This window comes from Scomber japonicus, chromosome 19 (assembly GCF_027409825.1).
Source record: "Scomber japonicus isolate fScoJap1 chromosome 19, fScoJap1.pri, whole genome shotgun sequence".
Lineage (NCBI taxonomy): Eukaryota > Metazoa > Chordata > Actinopteri > Scombriformes > Scombridae > Scomber > Scomber japonicus.
In genome coordinates this window covers 19,464,042-19,486,224 of record NC_070596.1, presented here as the reverse complement: position 1 = coordinate 19,486,224, position 22,183 = coordinate 19,464,042, and the positions used below count along the sequence as shown (strand labels likewise).

Here is a 22,183-nt window from a genome sequence, read left to right as displayed (position 1 = left end):
CCTCTCTAGAGCCAATCTATTCTTATTTTGAGGTGATTATAAACTACTTAAGACATATTTATGAACATTATATTTAATTCTGTCACGTCCATTACACTAGATGTCACTAAATCTTACCCACTGGTTCTTTAACATTTCATTTTCAGTTCTGTTGAACTTTCTCTTATATGCAATGCCTTCATTAAATAGCATCACTTGCACACTATTTATATTATTCACAGTATGTGGTTAGGCCGCATTTATATAGTTCAAACTGTCATCTCAAGCAAATGAGAAAGAAAAACATTCTGCAATTTGTAATTTATAGTCACAGAGATTATTCTGACAGATAATTTCTGACAGTGACAATATCTCCAGTCCAGTCTCTGGTATGTTCTTTATGCTAAGCTAAGGTAATGGTTGCTAGTTGTAAGCTTCCTATTTACCATATACAGTAGACATGATAGCAATATTGATTTTACGCTTCCCAAAACTATTCATTTAAAATGTCCCTGGTTCCATTTTACATGGTGTGTACCTCTGTGCAGGACAATGTGGTCAATCATATTGCTCTTGTGTTTGGTGTGGTAGAGGCAGAGAGGACAGCGCAGGTCTTTTGGGAGGTCCTCAGTTGTGTTGTTGTTGTGACCGGCCTCCACGTGCATGGTGAAAGTATTCCTGAGAAAGATTCACAGACAGAAAGAAGGTTTTAATACTGGTGAATACTCATGTGCACAACTTTTCTCTGTCAACTTGAAGCCTTTCCTTACTTGTAGCAGGTGAAAAAGGAGCAGTCTTTACACTTGAAGAGCTTCTTGCCACCATGGCGGTCTCTGTAGTGCCGGCGTAGGCTCTGCATGTATCCAGAGCTAAACTCACAGAACTCACAAGTGAGGATGCCGTCTGGTCGATTGTCAGCCACTGTGGAGCCACCAGGTGTTGAGCCGGAAGACATTTGACTGCGGGAGGCCAGCTGATAATGACTAAGCTGCTGACGAACATCCGCTGGCTCCAGGTATGATGGGTCTGAGACAAGGGCAGAGAAAAGGGGAGAAACTTGATGTTAATTATACTATAACCAATAACGAAGAGGGTTAGGGTAAAGGCCCAAATATTTGCCACTTACAGCTTCTCAAATGTTATGATTTAATTCAATTCTCTGACATACACGTCAGTAAACTGAATATATTTAGGCTTTTTACTGTTGTTCGAAAAAAAAGAAAAAGAAAAGACATTTAAAGATATCACCTTTAAATTTGAGAAAGTATAACTGGCATTTTCAAACCTTTCTGACATTTTGTAGACAATGCCATTAATCAATTAATAGAGAAAATAATCAGCAAATTAATTGAAAATTAAATTAGTCATTAGTTGCAGCCCTACACTAATTGCCAACCAACAACAATCAATGAACATTTAATACTGTTATTCCAATGCACAGGGAAGCTGTCAAGCTGATGAGGTTTTTGCACAGCAGGATGGAATTTAATCCGCTTTATGTATCTTTATCCCTCTTCTATTACTGTTAATGAAAGATGTCTGATTATTTCTTCAAAAAGAAAAATAATTCATTCAACTGTGGTGGACAGCAGTTGTTCATTTTCATGTGGTTGTGGTCACAACAAAAGTCCTCCACCACCCACTCACAGATACAGAAATGTAACTGTTACTGTCATCATTCGTCCATTGCCTCTTTCCCTCCTTATTCCCTCCTCATTCCCTCTCTGAAGAGTCTATAATATCAGTGAGCAAGCTCATCTTCTCGTCCTACTTTGAGCCTCCAACACATCAATAAATAAACCACAGTGACACTAATAGAATATCTATCCATGTGAAAAATGCCTCATTCAGCACTCGGAGTATATGAAAAAGCATAGAAGAAGAAAAAAAACAAAAAACTTTTCTTTTCAACTTTTAAAAATGCTTGAGAGTCAATTTCTCACTTTTGCAGAAGAGGCAAAGGAATTCATACAAATCAAACAATGCCACAGCTGATTCATGCTTTTAATATCATCTCTGCATTGTAGAAATGTATAAAGATGAGATAGTAAATTCTGTAGTACTGTGATGTCACGTCTTCTGTAATGAATTGAGGACAAATCTATTACATTACACAAAATGAAAGGTAGACTACTTATGTTAGGAGTTAAAGAAGACAGATGAACAGAGGAATGAGACCAGAAAGGATTTCAAAGGACTTGGGTCATATTTTCATAGTTTTGGGTGTAAAAAAAAAGGCACGTATCATATAGCCAAACAATTTCCCAAGAATTCTCAGTAAACATCACTCCCAATGAGTAATATAGTAATATATTCATAACAAGTTTCACTTCGAAAAGAGAACAAACTCTGTATTTTACAACTAAAGGTAGCTAGTTTGGCACAGTAGAGAGATATTCAATATTTCAGCTCTGTCTCAGTGCTTCATTTGTCTTGGTGGGGCACAGCTGACAGTGGTGGTTGGTGCATTGAGGAATGCTGCCCTGCTTCAACTCCAGGGAAGATTCCACAGCTCCGGCAGCAAGGTGACAGCTGCTGCCAAGAACAGTCTGCAACCTAAAGCAGCGGCTGCACAGCCACTAAAACACCTAAAACTGGCATCACATCAAAGAGTTAACTGCTGCACCTGCAGTGACAGTGTCTACTATGACTGAACATATTCCTAAATTCTTATATAATTCATCAAATCTGTGCACACGGCTGTTTTCAAGACTATGTAGTTCTGTATGACACAGTTGTTGGCCCCTGGCTGCTGATTTTCTAAATGTATTGCAAATCTAAATCATGTTACATTTTTTAATATAAAAAAACACTTTGGATGAAAAAGCTTGCCAGAAAAAGTAAGGTGCCAAGTGTCGAAGGATTTTCCACAAAATATTAAATATAGTGATTTTATTTGACCTCGTGTAATTGCCCAATTATGTTTGAACTCCTAAGCATTAGGCACTATGTGTTAAAAGGACTATCTCCCACACAGTTCTGTAAATATTGATACAGTATAAACCTGTTAAAATTAAAGCAGAGACATGGCACTTTATAATGTAGTATTCATTATTTTATTTCATATTCAGTGCGCTGAGGTACAGTGCCTGAAGAACAACTGTCCAAATACTTACTGTCTGGACTATTGATTATTATATACTATATAAATATGCATAAGAGTTGCAACATTTAGTCAATTAATGGATTAGTTGGTTGACAGAAAGTTTATCGGCAGCTACTCTGACAGTTCATTAGTCATACAACATAAGTGCCTAACATTAGCCAGTTCCTGCTTCTAAATTGTAAGTATTTGATGTTTTTCTTTGTCATATAATGATCTTTGAGTCGAAAAACAAGGCTGAATAAAACAAGATTTGAATAAATGTGCTGTGCTGTGAGAAATTGTAACCAGCATTTTAAAAAGTATTTTCTGATATTTTACTGACAGAATAAAAATTGAGAAAACATCTGCCATATGAATCTATGATGAAAATAATTATTAGCTGCAGCCCTTACATAGATAATATGAAATATTTTACATGTCAATTAAATCTTAAAATATAGAAATATCCTGCAAACCCATCTGTGTATCAAACCTTGATGAAGCTGAAGAACTCTTGAGGATTCGGCCAAAATGCAGAATTAAGATTTTCCAAATCTGGCCAAACAAGCCTATCATATGATCTCTTGTCTGTCAAAATGATATTACGCATGATCTCATACCATCCGGGGTCATGGGAGTCTGCTCTGTGTTACCGGCCAGCCGGGAGGGCCTGAGGGTGCCATGAGCTGCCTGGGTTGCAGCCCGGAGTTTGGGGAGGGTCAGGGTCTCACCATGGTCTCTCAGAGAGTGCTCCTTCAGCTGGCTGATGGTCATAGAGGAGAAGGGGCACGACAAGCACTTGTACATGTGCTGCTCACCTGAAGAAAAAACAAGAATGGTAAGTCAGCATAAATGATAATGATATTGTGCTTTATGACTGATAACAGAACTGACATGACACAAACGCAACTCAACCAACTCCTACTATGAAACATTCAAAAGGAACATTAGATTAGGATTTGCAGAGACCTGTAAATGGTACTCATGATAATAATAAACACATTCTCCACCACAGACAAAGCAATACCTCTCTGAGTCAGTCTCTAACAAATACAGATGTGGCTGAAAATATTGGTACACTTCCACCTTTTTTTTAAATTAAGTTGAAAGTATTAAGTTGAAACTATAAGTATACGGCATCTATCATTCTTTATTTCACACTGAATAACAGATAATAACAGAATAACAGAAACTTTGATTTTGATCTAAAACTTAACATATTATTTAATACAACACAACAAAAATTGGTTCTCTTAACTTAAATTTTGTAGAACAGCCTTTGGAGGCAATAACTGTAGTCAAGTGGCTTCTGTAACTCTGACTAAGGTGTTTTCACTTCAAAACTGGTAGTTTGGCCCACTCGTTTTGAACAAACTGCTCCAGTTCTCTCAGGTTTGATGGGTGCTGTCTCAGTTCTTTCAGTTCTTTCCATAGATGTTCAATAGGATTCAGATCAGGATTCATAGCAGGCCACTTCAGAACAGTCCAACATGTTCTTCTCATCCACTCTTGGGTGCTTTTGTTTGGGGCTCATTATTCTGCTGAAAAACCTATGACCTGCTACTAAGACATAGCTTTCTGACACTGGGCTGTATGTGTGGCTCCAAAATGCCTTAATAGTCTTTTGATTTCATTGTGCTCTGCACAGATTCAAGGCACCCAGTGCCTGAGGCAGCAAAGCAGCCCCAAAGCATCACTGAGCCTTCACCTTGTTTTACATTGGGCATGGTGTTTTTTTCTGTGAAGGCATCATTTTTTTCTCCTGTAAATGTAGGGTTGGTGTGATTTACAAAAAAGCTCTAATTTTATTCAGTTTGGCATTTTTTGTGTCTCCCTCCTAGAAATGAGGGTCTTACTGGGTCTTCTACCATGGATGGTGTGACTTGAAACTACTGTACATTGAACTCGAAGATCAGCTTGGATCTGTTTGGAGGTTTTCCTTGGTTCTTCCTCGATCATGCAAGCAATCCTTCTGTTCAATCTTGGGCCAATTTTCCTCTTACAACCACGTCCAGAGATGATAGCCTTAAACTTCTTAATAATATTGGCAACAGGTGTCTCAGGAACATCATGCTCTTTGGAGATGGTGTTATAACCTTTATGTTGAACATGCTTGGCTATTTCCTTTTTTTGTAATGTTTTCAGACTATTCTTTAGTATTCATTGCATTTTTAATAAAATATAATTTAATTTCAACACTGTTCGGGGCCAATGGTGCATTATTTTAATAAAATGCAATATGCAAAATACCAATAATTTCAGCCACTTCTGTATTTCACTTTGTACTCACTTAGTGCTCCCTTTGGACTAATTATTCAAACTTTGATGAAAAAAAAATCCCATAGACATGTCTTGAGGTATCACACACATAGACATAGACATACACTTATAAACAAATGCCTTAAGCCACATCCATATTGCAACCCTCCAACATATACATGACTTGTAATTTGGACCTCAGTAACAAAGTTGATGGTATATTCACCCTAAAAAGCATCTACATTACAGTATGTTAGAAACATTACTGTGTCTATCATCATATTAACATAAAATGCCCTGAATGTAATAAGTCTCACAGAAGGAGGAGTTTGAAGAGGAGGCAGAATGTCAATGAGGAACTTTTTTCCACAATTAGCATGAGGCTTGTTAGTTAGTTCAACTGCTGGTTATTGTTTTCAGGAAAAGGTGAACTGACTTGATTTGGCTGATTTCAGCTGTACACATTAATTGAGAGAGACTGACACATTAACGTTAACTGGAGTTTACAATGTTCCACACAAGGTTACAATCAGCTAATAGCGGACTCACAAATTTGACATATGCTGACCAATTCTTTACTGATTCATGCCGCTATCGTATATGACTGCTGTATTGATGCAGCTGTGGCTACTGCATGTGTTTGGAATGTACACGTGGAGGATTTATAGCAGTTAGCCTCTTGTTTCTGTTGAATATATTTACTTAATAACCTAATGCATGCAACATCCTCAACAGTGCAGCCATTACAAACAAATCTGATCTGATTGTAGCATGTTTCATAAGGAAACCACTTCCTTATTTCACTGTTTCTGGTAAGATAATTGAGTAAGACGGCTCCTAGATGTGGATGTATAAATCCAAAGTATTTTTAGCCTGCTGGACTACAAGCAAGCACACAAAGCAAAATAAATAAACTACAGTGATGAAATGTAATTGTTTCCAAAATAATCAAACCCAGCTTTTCAAATCTAATCAACTCAAGAAGTAATTAACTGTTACTGCTGTTTCTTTTTGTTTCCAATCAGACAGCCAGGAGGACTCCATTGCCTTTTGAAAATTGGCCTTTCTGGTTTGCCAAAGATTTCTTTGGTTTCTTTTTCTCTTGTAACCAATTGTCAGGTGGAGCTCTTTTGCAAGTGCTTGAATGTGTATGTTTCTGGATCAATGACTGCTGTCTGGCTCTCTCAAAATCAAAAATGAACATCTAATTAAAGACACCTGTGTGCCTTCGCCTTTGTGGCACGCTGTGGGTTTCTCACCATATACTCAAATAGACAATGTTAACAATATATTCACCTTGTGTTGAAATCTGAATCCGAATATGATTATTTTGGATATGCTTAATTAGGGGTGTACCTAATGTGCTCAGTGAATGGTGAAGCTCCTCCTCAAGCTAATGCATTGGTTTCATTGTGCTGGATAAGCTAAATCAAGCACAGCTATGTAGAAGATGATAAACAGGAGGCTGCTATTCTGACCTGGGAACACCTTGTTAGTCATGGATACAGCTGTGAGATGTGATTTTAATGTATAGTGTGTGTGTGTTTTTTTTTACCTGTGTGTGCCTTATGCAGGTGGCTCTTCAAGCGACTCACGTAGGCAGATTTAAAGGGGCAGAGCTTGCACTTGAAGGGCTTGTGGTGCCCGTGGTGAGACTGCACATGTCTGTCCAGACTACACAAAACCAGAAGGGAGGATAGGAGATAAGAGGATAAAAGAAAAAAAAACAGATGAAATGAGGACAAAAGGATAGCAGATAAAGTGAGAAAGTGACAGGAATAGAGTACGGGTAAGAAAGAGGGGAGAGAGCTCCACTCTGCAGCATCCACTTTGATGATTTCAACGGCAGGGTTTTCAGCAGCATCTAAAGCGCTCAATTCTGTTTACCTCACAAACAACAGCCGCACATTTCCAATGACTACAGAACAAGGAGCCATGGGGTGAACTCATCTACCCACAATCCCCTGGTGGGAATGAGTGTGTGAGTGCCTGTGGGGACTGTGGCTGTGTTTTTAATGCCAGCCTCCTAGGTGGCATGGGAATGCGGCTTCTTTCTGGGTCAGGGCACATACAGTACAGAGGGATTACACCTGGGAGCTCAGAGGAGATGAGGACTCTCTCTTTCCCTCTCGCTCTGTGTCTCTGTGATGGATAAAACAAATCACACTATCAAAATGTCTGTCTCGCTGCTGCAATGTTTGTCTTACTCTCCTAGGAGGAAGTAAATCTTGGAGGAGATTGAGGATTCAAATGGGTTTGAGATAGGGTAAACAGAATAAGGTGTAAAACTGTGCTCTGTAGAAAATGACTTTAACATCGAGTTGATTTGTAGAACAGCTGGTGTTAGACTAGTTTAAGATCAACTGCTACCAGGGCTACATATTTCACAAAGTGTAAGGGTGCAGCTATATCGTGCACAGGCTTTTCAGACAGCAGCCATACAGATGTCAAAATAATTTTCAGACTTTAATCTGCTGCTACATCATATAGGCTAAAGAGATAAAGACAGCCTGAAATGTCCCAATATTCCAACAATCAGTACCACAATGAAAAATAACATTCCATTTGATATATTTTAACCTTGGGTAAAGGTGCTATATGCAGCTATACACAAGAATAAACTGCTGTTATATTGGCTCTTCCCTACTTACTTGTGTCTGAAGGGTGAGACGAACTGGCAGTACTGGCAGCTGTATTTGTCCTCTCTATTAAAGAGCGCCATGGCTGAGTGGCTCCTCTCATGGGATCTCAGTCCCTGCATGGACATGAAGACTCGGTCACACTGGGCGCATGGGTGGCCCCCTGCCGCTAGTCGCTGCTTCATTGGGCCCCCTGATGCCACAGCCCTTGCTGCAGCCACAAGGGCTGCTGCCCTACCCTCAACGGCATCCAATACCGGTTCCAGTGTCTCCACGGCAACAGCAACACCACCAGAGCCTGGGGAATCCAAAGGTGGGCCCATCGTTGTAGCTGCTGGACTCTCGAAGCCATCGGCTTCAGCTGCTTCATCTCTCTCCAGGTCGCCGTTCGTTAGGCTCTCTGAAGGCAGGGTCAGTGGGACCTCACTGACTTCCTGCTGCAAAACAAACAGAAGTCTCAGATGTTCAGTATTCTTTCAGTGCCTGTTGATTTTGTCTTTCAAAACCTTGAGCGTCTGCTCACTTTAGTTATACAGAACCACAACACTGCAATGAAAATGTAACCCTTTATTTGGATAGTCCAATGTTGATACACAACCAACTACCAAATGTCAAAAATAGCTCTTCACTGAAGTATTACTTAAAGTCTGGCAGCTCTGAAGCTTTTACCCCAATTAATAGCATGAAAGAAATGGTCGAGCATCTGTTTAACACCTCTAATTCTGCCTACTGTATGCTGCATCAGTGCAATATTTTTCAGCTAGGTTTTTTTACTTACAGGACTCTCTGTTCCTCACTCACCCTCTGTACTGCCAATTGACTACATTTATGCTCAAATGCTGAATGCTGGAAGATCAACATGTGGGTATATCATTGACCTGAAAGCCTTACATGCAAGACATTTTCCTGAAATAGTGGCCAGGAACACACAAAAAATGTTGCTTCAAATGCCTGAAGCTGCAGTGCAGGGTTGTATGAGGGTAAAATGAGAGTGTTTCTGGTCCAATAATGAATGACTGAAAAACATGGCTGAGTCAAGTCCAGAATGGGAAAGCCTTAATGCTTACCGTTAAGGCTTGCCGCAGCTCTAACCCTGACCTGAAAGTCTGCAGACTGCTGGTATTTACTACCAAATGGAATGTGACATGAAAAGTCCAACCGCTTCAATCTGGTTTTGTTGCATATCATTCCCAAATCTACTCCACCTTTCATCAATTTCTCCGCCACAGAACTCTTAAGAATAAATTTAAATGCAATAACATTCTTATTAAAACCTATCACAAAATGCATCCAGTCCTACCTTATACCAAACCACAAGCATTTATTCCACAATCTATTTGGCTGCCAGACTTGTTTCACATGTAGCTGATGTTGATTATAGATCACCCTGAAGAGGTAAAACAGCCGACCTTGCACATTCACCGCAAACAATGACACATACCAAAGTAAATGAATTACTTTCCTGCTTTTGTTTGATCGAATAGTGTGCTATAAAGAGAGACCATGAAGTATTCATCACAGCAGTTGTATGTTTAACCTCTTTTTCATTTCAATTTCTTGGCAACTTAGCAAAACAAAACTTCTCCATCTATTCCAATGTCCCTCATTTGCTGGCCGGATTCTGCAGTCATCACAAGTAGAGACAGACAATCACGACTTTTTTATTGCCTCGAGCAAGTTCATTCTTTCTGTGGAAGGACCTGACCCTGCACTTCATGCAGTCATAAATAAGATGTGGCATCCAGAGGCCCAACCTTGCCATCCAGTCTGCCCTGACTGCACTGTCAGCCTGTTCTTCACTCCACTGTATAAGAAACCGTTGCAGGTCTAGTATTGAAACTGTGCTTGTGATACTAAAAAAAGCAACATTTATTTTTACTCTCTGTAAAGTGTTAAGCATACAGTATTTTCCCTCTGGTGGATGTAGTACATGGTCATGGTCATTGTGTTGGTTGATGTATCAATTTAACTTGTCCAAGTGTATTGATCTCCAGAATTTGTCCATACAATGAATATACTAAAAAGAGAACATGAATACGCTACAGATGCCAGCTGCCAGACTGAACACAGTACATCTTCACTGTATCACTCTCAGTGGCCTCAAACCGTCTCATCTTAAATACATAAAAGACAGACTGACGGAAGAACCAGGCCTCCGTTTGGGTGAGGCGTTGGATCCTTAGGCCTGTTCCCCTCACCAGCAGTCTCAGTGGAATACTAATGTTCAAATGGTTACCCACTGCTGCCCTAAAAGTTATGGCTCACCACTCTGTCCTCCACTCCTCCCCCCACCAAGTGCAATGGGACACCATTGCTTGTTTTCTCTGGGGGAAGCTGACAGACTATCTACCCAGACGCCTCCATCAGTAACAAACAAAATGAGAAACAGAACCCAAGTCCAGTAAGACAGATTACTGCAGAGCTAGGAGGATAGGAGTAAAATTACCAGACTCAAGCACTGGGGACAGAAAAAATAGGCCTTTCAAATATTGTTGAAGATGATATGATGATGAGTAAATAGAGTATACTGTTCTTTTGTTTTATCGCTCGAACAAAATGTGTGATAACAATAATAATAATAATAATTGAACAACGTTTATATAGAAATATTTCCTAAACAATGCAGTAATAAAATAATAGTAATTAATAACAGTACTGAATTCAATCTTTTTCTGTACAAATATCTGTTGCATTTGGATAAAGTGTCCCCATTCAATATATGAAAAAAAGAAGAAGAAATCTAACTCTGTTTACCTTGACATGTCCCTCTTTGACCTCTCCATACTGGACATGCTTCCTAAGGTGGTTGCAGATGGCTCGGAGGGTGGGGTGCACCTCTACACAGAAGTTGCATCTGAATCCTATGGGAGTTTTATTTACAGGGCTTTCCTGTTCACACAAAGAAAAATAAGAAAAGAGCCATGTAATGCAGTTTTTCCCTCTTTTTGTTTGACATATTTTATAAATGTAGAATAGAAATTATTTAAAACAAATTTGTTTATTTCAAATGATATTGTTTGCCTTTTAAATTGCTATAACAATGTAGTTTACTTTTAGCTTATTGTCATTAAATAATTAATCAGCTGATATATTTGCCACAGTCAGAGGATATGACTATCTCTTCTTCTATGAGGTTTACCTTTTTTTCTGTGGAGTTATAGACTGCCATTGCTCTCAAATATACTTTAAGTGGGATGAATGGTATTTTTTTTAAATTATGAAACTAATTATCACACCTCATTATAATCCACTGTTATATATTCCTGGTGACAGCAAAGAGGCAGATGGAAATATATTATTGTGTCTTTAATTATCTCTTCATTTCAGTGTTGGCAGTATTTGAATATTTTGTATATAACTGCAATTATAATGTAGGTTTATGAAGTCAAGCAATGAAAATTTAACAGTACTTTGAGAGATTATATCTCTATGAGCAGTTTTCATAGATTTTATGAATTTTTGAAAAACACAGGAGTCTATGGCTTCCAGGAGTTAAAGAACAGCTGTAGTATGATAGACAGTAGTAGCATTAGACTGTGGCATCAGATGATTTATAGTATGCTCTAACAGACATGAATGGTAATAGAAAAATTAATTTTTATGGTTTTAGTGTTTGATTTAAAAGCTTTCACTTTTATCTACACTCACCTTCTCAGGTTTGGTCTCAGGTAGTTCTGAAGCTTTCTGTTTGCTGAGAAGCTGCCTCCTCCTCTCTTGCCTCATGGCCCTCTTCTGAAACTCCTCATTGTGGTTGAATAGATGTTTGGCCAGGACTGGGAGAGCCAGAAACTTGAGTTCACAATGAGAACACTGGTACAACTCAGAGTCCTCATCATCCTCGGGACCGGGTGACACGACAAAGTCCCTCTTCAAGTCAGTGCTGTGATGGTCGTTGTAGTGCATAGATAGCAGCTCGCCTGTGCTAAAGGACAACCGGAAGCATTTTAGACACTTGAATGGCAGCCATTCAGCCTCTCTGTCCAGCTCGGGTTCAAGCGGCACCTCCAGCACTTCCTTGTCATCCTCTGCCATTGCACTGACAGCAACTTTCTCTGGTTCTTTGGCATAGATAACTGTAAAGTAGCGACCAAGCTTGCTAGCATGCTGCTTTTTGGGGAAGACACCTGGGTGGCGTTTAATGTAGTGTGAGACAATGCTCTTCCTGCTGAAGGCCTGGAAGGCGCAAAGAGAACACCTTCGTCTCTCCACGGCCAAACGCAAGTCTTCACTCATTTCTGAATTGTCTGCTTCAGATGGCGGGGGTGCCATCACTTTGTTGGGTTTCTCGGTCATAGTCTTGGAAGCAGCCAGACAATGGGTATAATAGGCATCAATATCATGCCGCTTCTGATAGTGAGCTGCCAGGCCTTTGCGTATAGGGTTTGTGTACGCGCACAGTGCACATTTGAAGACATTGTTTTTGCCCTCAGGCTGAGCACGGACATTGTTGTGCTTGATACGGTAGTGGCGAGCAATGCCTTTCCTGGTGGAGCAGAAGTATTTACAGAGCTGACACTTGAATATAGCATGTTTCTCTGTCTTATTGATGGGTAACTGAGAGAGAGCGAAGTCCAATTCACTGACCTCTTGGACTTTTGCTGCGCTTGATATATTACTGGCACTGCATTCGGCTACTGGCTCTGTGTCCTTACCGGAGGAGAAATTTGTCAGAGCAGGCGTGAACATATCAGAGGCCGACTGATTGTGATATTTTTCATAATGGATTTTGAGTTTCTCCAGTGTCCCATGTGTGTATGGGCACATTTTGCATCTGTATGCGCCGAAGCCCTGCCTTTGAGTTTTGCACTTGTCATCACCATCATTTATGTCACTGATTTCCTCTATATCATTAGCAAAGTCCTCTGCTGTGACTTTCACTAATGGGTGTCTTTTCTGATAGTGAGTGAGTACGCCATGGATACGTGAGTTTACATATGGACAGTGACGACATTTATACACAGAACTGGGGTTAATGTCTGCTTCCTGTGCAAAATCTGCAGCTTTTACTTTCATGCCCGGGTGTTTCTTTCCATAGTGAGTGAGGAGGCCATGGAGACTATTGTATTCTGACAGACATACAGTACACTGATAAGGATTATTAGAGATGGAAAGACGGGGGTGGGTAGGATGGGTGTTGCTTTCTTGAGGTGGGGTGGCAATGACCAGAGCGCCATCATCTTCAATCGACTGGCAATTGAAAGACGCATGTTCATTGGCAACCTGCTGGTGGATCTTTTCAGCTGAGCCATTTCCTTTGATGATATCCAAAAGCACAGATTCATCCCCTTTAATGGCCCAAGGATGGACTGCCTGATAGTGACTGGTTATGTCCCATATTGTACAGGCCTCAAAAGCACAGTCTCTGCATTTGTAATGTTTAGTTTCCAGGTTGCCCCCTTGTTGGGTGGTCTCTGGCCCAGCCCATAGCTTGCTGGCCATGTATGTGTAATCGACATTGTGCTCAGGATGGCGTCTTTGGTAATGGAGCAGCAGGCCTTGGGGTTCAGCATGGGAGTAAATGCACCACTCACAGTGGTAGCCAGCCTCCAGAATGCCATCTTCATAAGCCCAGTGTAAAATGGTCATGGCTGTGGCTTTCACAGTGGGGTGCTCTTTCTTCAGATGCTTCTTCAGAGCATAGACATAGGGTGACGTGTAGGAACAGTGCCTGCACTTCAGGGAACGCAGGGGAGTAGCATTTTCAGAGTCTGTAGGGGCTGGCACCATCGCAGTGGAGACACTACTCGACTGAACCATCTGTGCACGCTCACGTTGACTCCGGACAACTGCAGTGTGACGACGTACAAGGTCAGCATTGGCCTTGGTTTCTCTATGCTTTTTCTGGTAATGAATAAGCACCCCTTTTACAGTGCGGTTTCCATAATCACAGTGCTGACAAAAGAACAGCTCGTCCTCGCCTTTCTCGCCACTTCCTGGTTTAGGGCTTGAGTTGTTAGACCCATCGTGACCATTGTTTTGAAATTGCTTCAGAAACTGTTTGGGAGTTGCTATTTGCAATTCATCCATTAACTTCATCAAACCTGGGGTGGGGGCACCATGTTTAATATATTTTGCTGTCACTTTTACCTCTGGGTGTCTCTTTTGGTAATGGACCAACACACCAACAACAGATCTGTTGCTGTACACACAGTGTTTACAGTAGTACATTTCTTCATCTGATCCATACAGTGCTGCACTTGATTGTTTGGAAGGCGTAGCCATGTTGAGGTTAAATGAAGAGTTGGCAACAGGCTGTGACTGATCCACTGAGATAACCTTCATGGTCTTTTGAATACGGAAATAAGATGCCTTTTGCTCTGGGTGTTTCTTCTGGTAGTGGACCAAAACAGAGTGCATGTTGGGGCTTGCAAAAGAACAAACATCACAATCGTATACAACAACATTGGCACCCATTGCTTCTTTGAGGGAGTCTGTCTCAGCGCTGGCTTCAGGGGTCTTGGAGACTGTTTTTGGTCCTGGGCTTGAGGAGGACCTGGGAGTCGAAGTGGCGTTAAAACTTTTGGGGCCAGAGTTTAATATTTCCCTCAGAGTTTGCGATTCACCGGTCTTGTGGGACTGCTCCACTACGTAGCTGGAGAAGATCATAGCATTGTTAATTTTTACTGTTGGATGCATTCTTTGGTAATGGGGCATTAGACTCCTGACATTGGGGCTCGTGTACGAACAAAAGCGGCACATGTATACCAGATTTGGTTGGTTGAAGTTGAGCACATTGCTTGCTTCAGGGTGGTGATCCATGTAGTGTTGGTGTAGATCGTTGTAATTTGTGTATTCAATGTAGCACTCCAAGCAACGAAAGACTGCACTCTGGTCCTCGGGGTCCAGGATGTACTTAAAGCTGAATTTGATGTAAGGGTGCATCCTCTGATAGTGGGTGCTGACGCTACGAGCCGACTTGTTGTGGTAATCACAGTGTTTACAGTAGAAACGTGTAGTTCCAGGTTCTTCTGAATATTCACTGTTCTCTTGGATAGCTTCCCTACTGTCGCTTGGGTCACCAGAGATGTTTTCACTATCATCTGAAAGAGTCAGTGATATGGGAATGTTTCTAGGTTTTGATTTAGGGTTGCTTTTCCTTTTTCCTATTCTGCCTCCCTCGTGAGAGATTGTTGATTCTCTTGCATGAAGCTGCTGTGTGTTGTAAGCAAAGACGGGGCTTTTGCTGTCATGGTTTCTGCCCACTTTATCAGCACTGGCATGATTTTCTCCTGCATCTTCATCATCCATGTCATCCAGATTTATGATCATGTCCTGTTGGCTTTGGCTAATCTTACTTTGAAGGTTACTGGCAATTTCATCAATTCTAGTTCTCTTCTTGACTGAGGACAAATCCAAAGGCAAGTCATTAATGGACTTCCTGGCTCTTTTCCCTGTTACTAAGGGCTTTTTGGTGGCAAGTCCTAAAATGGAAGTCTGAGTTTTTTGTAGAAAGATCGGAGAAGCATCCGCTTCAGCTTCCAGCTGGTCTGTCAGCTGACTTTCAAAGACAGTGGGATCTAGGTCATCACAGTAGGAATGCTTGTGCTGCTGGTGAACCCTCAGACCTTTCAGAGTGGTGGTAGAGAAGCTGCAGAGCGTGCAACGATGAGGGTTCTGCTGGTCGTTCAATGTGCTGGTTGTCTTTTTTCCATTGACTTTGGAACTTACATTACCCCCATTAACTGGCTCTGCAGCATTGTCATTGTGAGGTTCTGGACTATCACTTGTCAGGTCCATGGTCTCTAAATCTGAGGAACTGTGACTCTGTTTGTGTGTGCCTAGTTTAAGAGGGCTGGTGCAAATAAATGGGCATTCATCACATTTATACACTGTGGTTTTACCAGAAAGGTGAATGTTTTCAATGTGGCGGGAGATGCTTCGCCTGTGCATGGTGAGGAAGGAGCAAAACGGGCACTGAAAGCGGTTCATGTACTTCCTGAATGGTATTCCTTTAGTCTCCAGCAATTTATTATCCTCATCAGTCAAAAGCTGCTTTGCATCTGCTGATAGGGTTCCAGTATAGCTGGGATCATCTATATCACCCAACTCTTCTTCATCATCATCTTCCAAGCTGCTCCTAGAATCTTCTTCATTGAGTAAGTTTGCATCCATCTCTATACCACTGTTGGAGACATCGGATGAAGCAAACCTCTTGGACACAATGGAGGTACCTGTGCTGTTGGGTGTAACCTCACTAATCTGTGCGTATTGAAAAGTTGAGATCTCTGCAACTGATTTCTCCAACGTGTTTTCTGGTGTTTTTCCACCCGACTCCTCATTTCCACAATCATCCGTGAAGCTTTTCTTTGATATATTCGGGCTTTGGGAAGAGGAGGGAGAATCTGGTTTGGGCGAGCTTGCACTGGCCTCCCCTTCCAGCTCCTCAATGGAAGAAACTATCTTGACTTTGTCACTGTGTTCCTTCACCACATGATTAGTCCAGTTGTCCTTCTGGTCAGTCTGATAGTCACACCATTCACAGGCGAACGTTCCCTTCATGAGTCCACTGGCTGAGGCAGATTCCTCTCCGGTCTCAGCATATTCTGAAGCATCTCCAGCACCTTCTGAGCGAACTTTGTTATGATACATGATTTGGTGTTTTATTATCCTTGCTTTTCGTGGAGACCTGTATGTGCAATACTGACAGGAATACACCTTTGAATGGTCATTATGCATTATAACTGTATAGCTGGGCTGCTTTGCTGTCTGTGAGGAGATACTTTCCACTGAATCTTCCTCTACAACGTTATGCACCTTTTTGTTGTGATTTCTCAAGAATGACTTTGATCTAAAGTAACGGACACAGAACTTGCATTGGTAAAATTGCAGATGGGTTTCAGCTGTCTGCTTCTGTGATGTTTGATTGGAACCGTCAGTAGAGTTGGGGCCTAAAAAAAAGGAAAACATAAGTGAGACAAGTGCCTGAATATAATAAAACACTACCATTTAGCTTGTATTATTTCCACTATCTTTTGTTTCTGTCAATAAAATGAGCTACATGTCAATGCATTTTTATGCTTAATAAAATATACAAGCATCCTACAATGTAGAGCTCTTTGAAACAGAAAAACAAGTGTTTCCTAATCCTCAACAAATTAACTGTAACATCTGAATTAATGTGGTAGGCAGGCATACTCATTCCAGCTTTAGGAGGCGTATAATCCTTGTCATCCTTATCCTCATATTCCTCCTCTTCCTCATCTTCATCCTCGCCTTTCAACGAGTCAGACTCATCTGCATCTGCAGGCTGCAGGAAAACAGTGTGTACTTCCTGAATGTGGGTCTTCAAATCATCATATGACTCGGCACGGAAGTCACAGCCATCACACTGCAATACCTCCATCACTGAAATGGGGGAGCACTCCCTGGAAAATCAGGGAAACCTGCAAAGAAAACAAAAATCATGAGGTCAGACATACAGGATTTTCCAGGGAGTGTACAGCAGTATGCATGTCTAATTCAACTGGTTGTGACAGAAAATTTAAAAAAGAGAATCATTGGCTAAGTCCTGTTTACACTGCAAGTTCAGGGGGGATTCCTACTGTATTACAACAAGACACCTATAGACATCTATATGTACAGACTTTAAAAAAGCTTTTAACCTGAACTCAGTTAAAATTCAGAACAGTTAACATGTCCATAAAAATGAATTAGTGATAATCTAACATGATTACCAAGGCTATTCCTGCTGTGAACAAAGAATAATTGAGTACAAAATGGATGACATGTCTTATAACAAGTGTGGCAATGGCCAGCCAAAGATATGACATCTTTAAACGCTCATGATGATATGCTTAAAACAATATCCTTGGGAAGCAGACCCTTATTTGCGAGCTTCATGGAGCCTCTTCAAATTGCATTTGCAAGAATGTGCTACAAAATGGATGGAGTACAATGTAAACAAATGGAAAAGAAAATCTTGCAGCAATGAGATGGTAAAATATATATATTTTTAAATAAGTTTTTTTGTTGCTGCATAAAGTTGTGGGGATGAAAAATAAAAAATGATTAGAAGAACGCACATTTGTTTGTTTATGCCACAATTGTCTGTTGTCTCATTATGATGACAAACCACTTTGACAAAGAGTCACAAATTCACACAAAAACAACAGTATTTTCAATCTCTAATGGACTGGAGCTGTCAAAAAACTCTGATAGAGAGCGTCGCAAAGCATGTCGAAGAGGAAAATTCAGCAGACACTGATGTTACCCGGAATACTAAGAAGGTCCCATTTTTTAGCATAGCATCATTCCAAGAACAATGGAGGGACTGAGGAGGGATTATGGGCTGATTTGTCCCATTTTTATTACCTTGGGATAAGCAACAGCTGGAGAGCAGCTCCACAGCTCAGTATTTAGAGCAGACTATTCCATCAGATTGTATCAACCGCTCTGAAATAAGATTGAATGAATCAACTGAGAGATGAAGGCTTTATGTCTTTGGGTCTCTGCAGTTCAGAGTTGGCCAGAAAAATGGAAGCTGATGATGTGGCCATCATTTCACAGCTCTTTCATCATGGCTTTTTAATCAATTGTCATTTTGTGTCGAAAAGAATCGCACATTGGTTTTGTACCTTAAACTGGTTATGACAAGTGGTTTAAGGTCACAATTTACAACCTTGACGTTCAAATAAAAAACTAACCAATCATATTTTTTCACACCTTCTTTTGAACACATTAATGAGTAAATCAAAGCAGAAAATATAATGCTACTCATTTCCGATAGCATAATATGTTTCCTTAGGATAACAGGTACATACTGTGGTGCACACAGTTCATTTGGAGGAAAAAATCATATCAACCAACACCACATGAAAACTTACTTTTCAGTGCAACAATAAAGGTGAGTCATTACTTTAGTGAGACACCAAATTAAGTATGTGCCAGGTTTAATATAGTCTCACACAAAGAGATCAAATAGGCGGTGCCCAAACTGTGGGTGCAATAGTCAGAAAAACTGCATGTTAAAAGAATGAGGAAACTGCATCGATGAAAAGCAACGTGGCTAAAGGAAAGCCAACAAATGGACATTTGAGGATTTTGTTGCCTGCCTGACTATGCCTCAATAAAAACTGCATATTTTGAGTTTAACAAAGATGATATTTATAGTGCAATTAGGCTCCAATTTAGAATCTCTCTTCATATCTGAAGCAAATGGAGATCCAACACACTTGAGTGTCTGTCATGGTATGGGTGGCTATGTCCTGGGACTCAGTAGGTCTGATGATTGCTTTCCATTGATGCATAATGGCCACCATTTACAGTATGAGGCCCAGTTTACAGGACCAGGTGCACCCTATAGTGCAAACACAGCTCCCTCATGATATTGCTGTATTTCATGATCATTACTCAGACCGCTGAGTAAGATTAAGAGTGGTTTCATGATTACTCTGAAGAAGTACTAGTTCCCATTGCAGAACATTTCAGTGCTTTCATGATGGATTAAAGTTGTTCTGAATGCACATGGGGCCCTTCTCCTCATTACCTCCTTGACATATTGCCAGGCATTTTCTTTATTTTGTCCATCCCTGTATATCAATGTCAGTGGGACAAAAAAAACTTGAAACACAAGACTAAAACAACAAAGAAGTGAACACATGGAGGGTTGTGTGCACACCACTGGATATACACCAACACACTGTGTACACTGTTTGTCAGTTTTGTTTCTAACTGTTAAAAATGGCCGCAACCGAAGTTTGTGCAACAACTTTTTATATATTTTTCTTGAGTGTTTTTAAAACACTATTTTTTTTACAGCTTGACCGTATGAGTAAACTGGAAAAACAAGAAAAGAAAAACCACTAGTCTATCCTCACATGCAAGGCAACTCATTTAAATCTAATTAAACGTAACTCATTTGAAATGGTAACACACTGAAGAGCACTTTCCAAACTAAAATTCACATTTTGTTGAGAGCTGAAAGCAAGCATTAATGTGTGTGTTCTATTAGGCATAGATAAGAAATATTTTGCATGTATTCAAAGATGATTAATGGTTCACACTGCAAGCATGACCCTCAGAGACTATTATTGTATAATCCATTGTTCTTAATGGAAAAAGTCTACATTATAATTTGACTAGAATGTGAGTTAAACCACTCTTACTATAACCATAAGTGCTCTTTTATACTTTTGCTGAAATGCCAGAGTTATTAATGGATAATAAAAAGTCAATATTGCACTGTAGCTATAATTAATTGTTTAACACTGTCATATTATACTGCTTTAATTTGGGCATCCTAAAATGTGTGTGTGTGTGGGGGGGGGGGGGGGGGGGGCATCCTAATTGTGTTATATTCATAACAGCAGCTGCTTTAGAGCAACAGTGACATAAGTACAGTTGTGGTATGTATTTGGGAATCAGAGGATGGCAGTCTCTCTATAGGCTTAAAAGACTCTAAAATGACAGCCCTTGTATTGTGTAATTATTAAACATAATTTGGTTAAATCTATTAAATCAAAACTATGGGCCTAATACACTTTTCTGTTTTTTGTTTGTTTGATTTTTTTATAATAAAGGTAACGGAATTTCTTGTTACATATAGTATACATAATATGATATTTGCTCTCATCCATTGTATTAGACTGTCTGATATTCTGTGTAGAGTGTATAAATCTATCCACTATATAGTGCTCTCAAAAAATCCACAAAGCAACATGTCACATTTTATAAATGCCAAAAATACTGTTGTGTGACTCTGCAGTGACTGCGATGAGTGATGACGCTTGATGATGATGACAAGTGAGTGTCCAAAATCTCATTATAGTGCTCATTATTGAGTTAACTATTGGGAGTCTTTTGGGAGCAGAGAATGAGTGAAAGAAGGAGTGATTTTAGCCTTTAAGTCTTGTATCAGTTTCTGAATGTATGAAGTGTGCCTCCAAATGTGAGATGTTGACATAGTCCTACCTAGTTAAAAAATGAATTGTTTCAAGTTGTTAAATTGAAGATCTCATTTAATTTATTTTGACTAGAAAATCCAATGAATGAAAGTTATGCAATATTGAAAACTGAAAAATTAGAAATTGGATCTTGTGTTACAAATTCCGCTTTGATTTTAGAAGAGGTACGAATAAAATACAGCTTTGATAACATTATCAATTTCAATCCACTGATCTTGATACTGAAACCAAGAAATTTCAAGTGAGATCCAGCCAGAGACAGTTGGGAATCCCGCCCTTCTTCCCACACCCAACTGGCCAGCCAGTGGAGAGCTCCATGTGAGCGGGCCAAGCTGCCAGTATGTCCCTGAGCAACCAGGGGATCCATTGTTGTACAGGGTCAGGTTACAGCCTCACCACGGGGCCCCACCCTGCTCTCTTGGCAGTTCACTGCTGTTTTGAACAAAGTTGCCTCCTAATGCCAGGTTCCTTGACATGGATATCAAGAGAATCCTTTCGGAGAAGGAGGGGAGAGGAATGCCTGGGGAGGGAGGGAAAAAAGCCTCCTACACAACCACCATCTGCCTTAGAGTTGGCTGTGTCTTTTCAGTCAGTTCCTGCGCCACACCAAGTTAATGGGTGAGATTGTGTAACTGCTTTCATCCAGTCAGCTGGGGCTCTAACAGGCAGCAACTGAGCTGCTCAGATCCTCCTCTGAGCCGAGCTTCAAGGGCAGCCATTTTAGGAGCTGACTATGTGCACTTAGGTGTTCAGCCAGCACACAACATGGACCCACAGATCTGATCCTCTTCCTCAAAGGCAGGCAGCCTGTCACTGGAGAGCTGCTGACAGAAATCTATCTGCCAGATGTACAGCGCTGTACCCAAGCCCTCTGTCCACACAGCTCAGCAGAAAACATCTCACACTCCTGCCAGCCTGATTTTGCCTAGTCCTTTTCATTTCTCAGGGACATTATCTCTCACATCATGAGCTTTTCAGAGAAATTCTAGAAACCCCCATTCGGAGCGAGTGGCATGCACCGATGCTTTGTGGAAAAACCAGAAGAGAAATACAGCAAATGCGTTTGGTAAGAGCTGCCAGCAACGTTCCACAAGGGGGTCTAAAAATGTGAGGCATGCCTGAACTTCTTTATCTCAGAGCTCTGCAATCCCGAGCCCTGAGGAGAAGACGAGAAGGGACAGAGAGAAGCAGAGGGGGAGAGCAGGCCTGAAGGGGAAGGGTGGGAGGAGAAGGGGAGGCAGCGAGGGAGCATGACGGAGCCACCTGGAAGACCTTCAGTGGAAAGCAACAGAGGACAAAGCCATCAGACTGGGCTCCCC

General features: G+C 40.7%; 1 protein-coding gene across 1 annotated transcript in view; it reads right to left on the bottom strand.

Moving 5' to 3' along the window:
- znf462 (zinc finger protein 462) overlaps positions 1 to 22,183 on the bottom strand; it is a 45,214-nt gene that overhangs the window by 5,372 nt on the left and 17,659 nt on the right. Inside the window, exons 2-9 of the mRNA XM_053340330.1 lie at positions 17,098 to 17,345; positions 11,611 to 16,850; positions 10,717 to 10,851; positions 7,975 to 8,399; positions 6,879 to 6,997; positions 3,685 to 3,882; positions 750 to 1,005; positions 518 to 657 (exon numbers count right to left, since the gene is read on the bottom strand). Of these exons, the coding sequence (XP_053196305.1) occupies positions 518 to 657; positions 750 to 1,005; positions 3,685 to 3,882; positions 6,879 to 6,997; positions 7,975 to 8,399; positions 10,717 to 10,851; positions 11,611 to 16,850; positions 17,098 to 17,305 (6,721 nt within the window). The 5' untranslated portion in view covers positions 17,306 to 17,345. The remainder of the gene's footprint in view (positions 1 to 517; positions 658 to 749; positions 1,006 to 3,684; positions 3,883 to 6,878; positions 6,998 to 7,974; positions 8,400 to 10,716; positions 10,852 to 11,610; positions 16,851 to 17,097; positions 17,346 to 22,183) is intronic.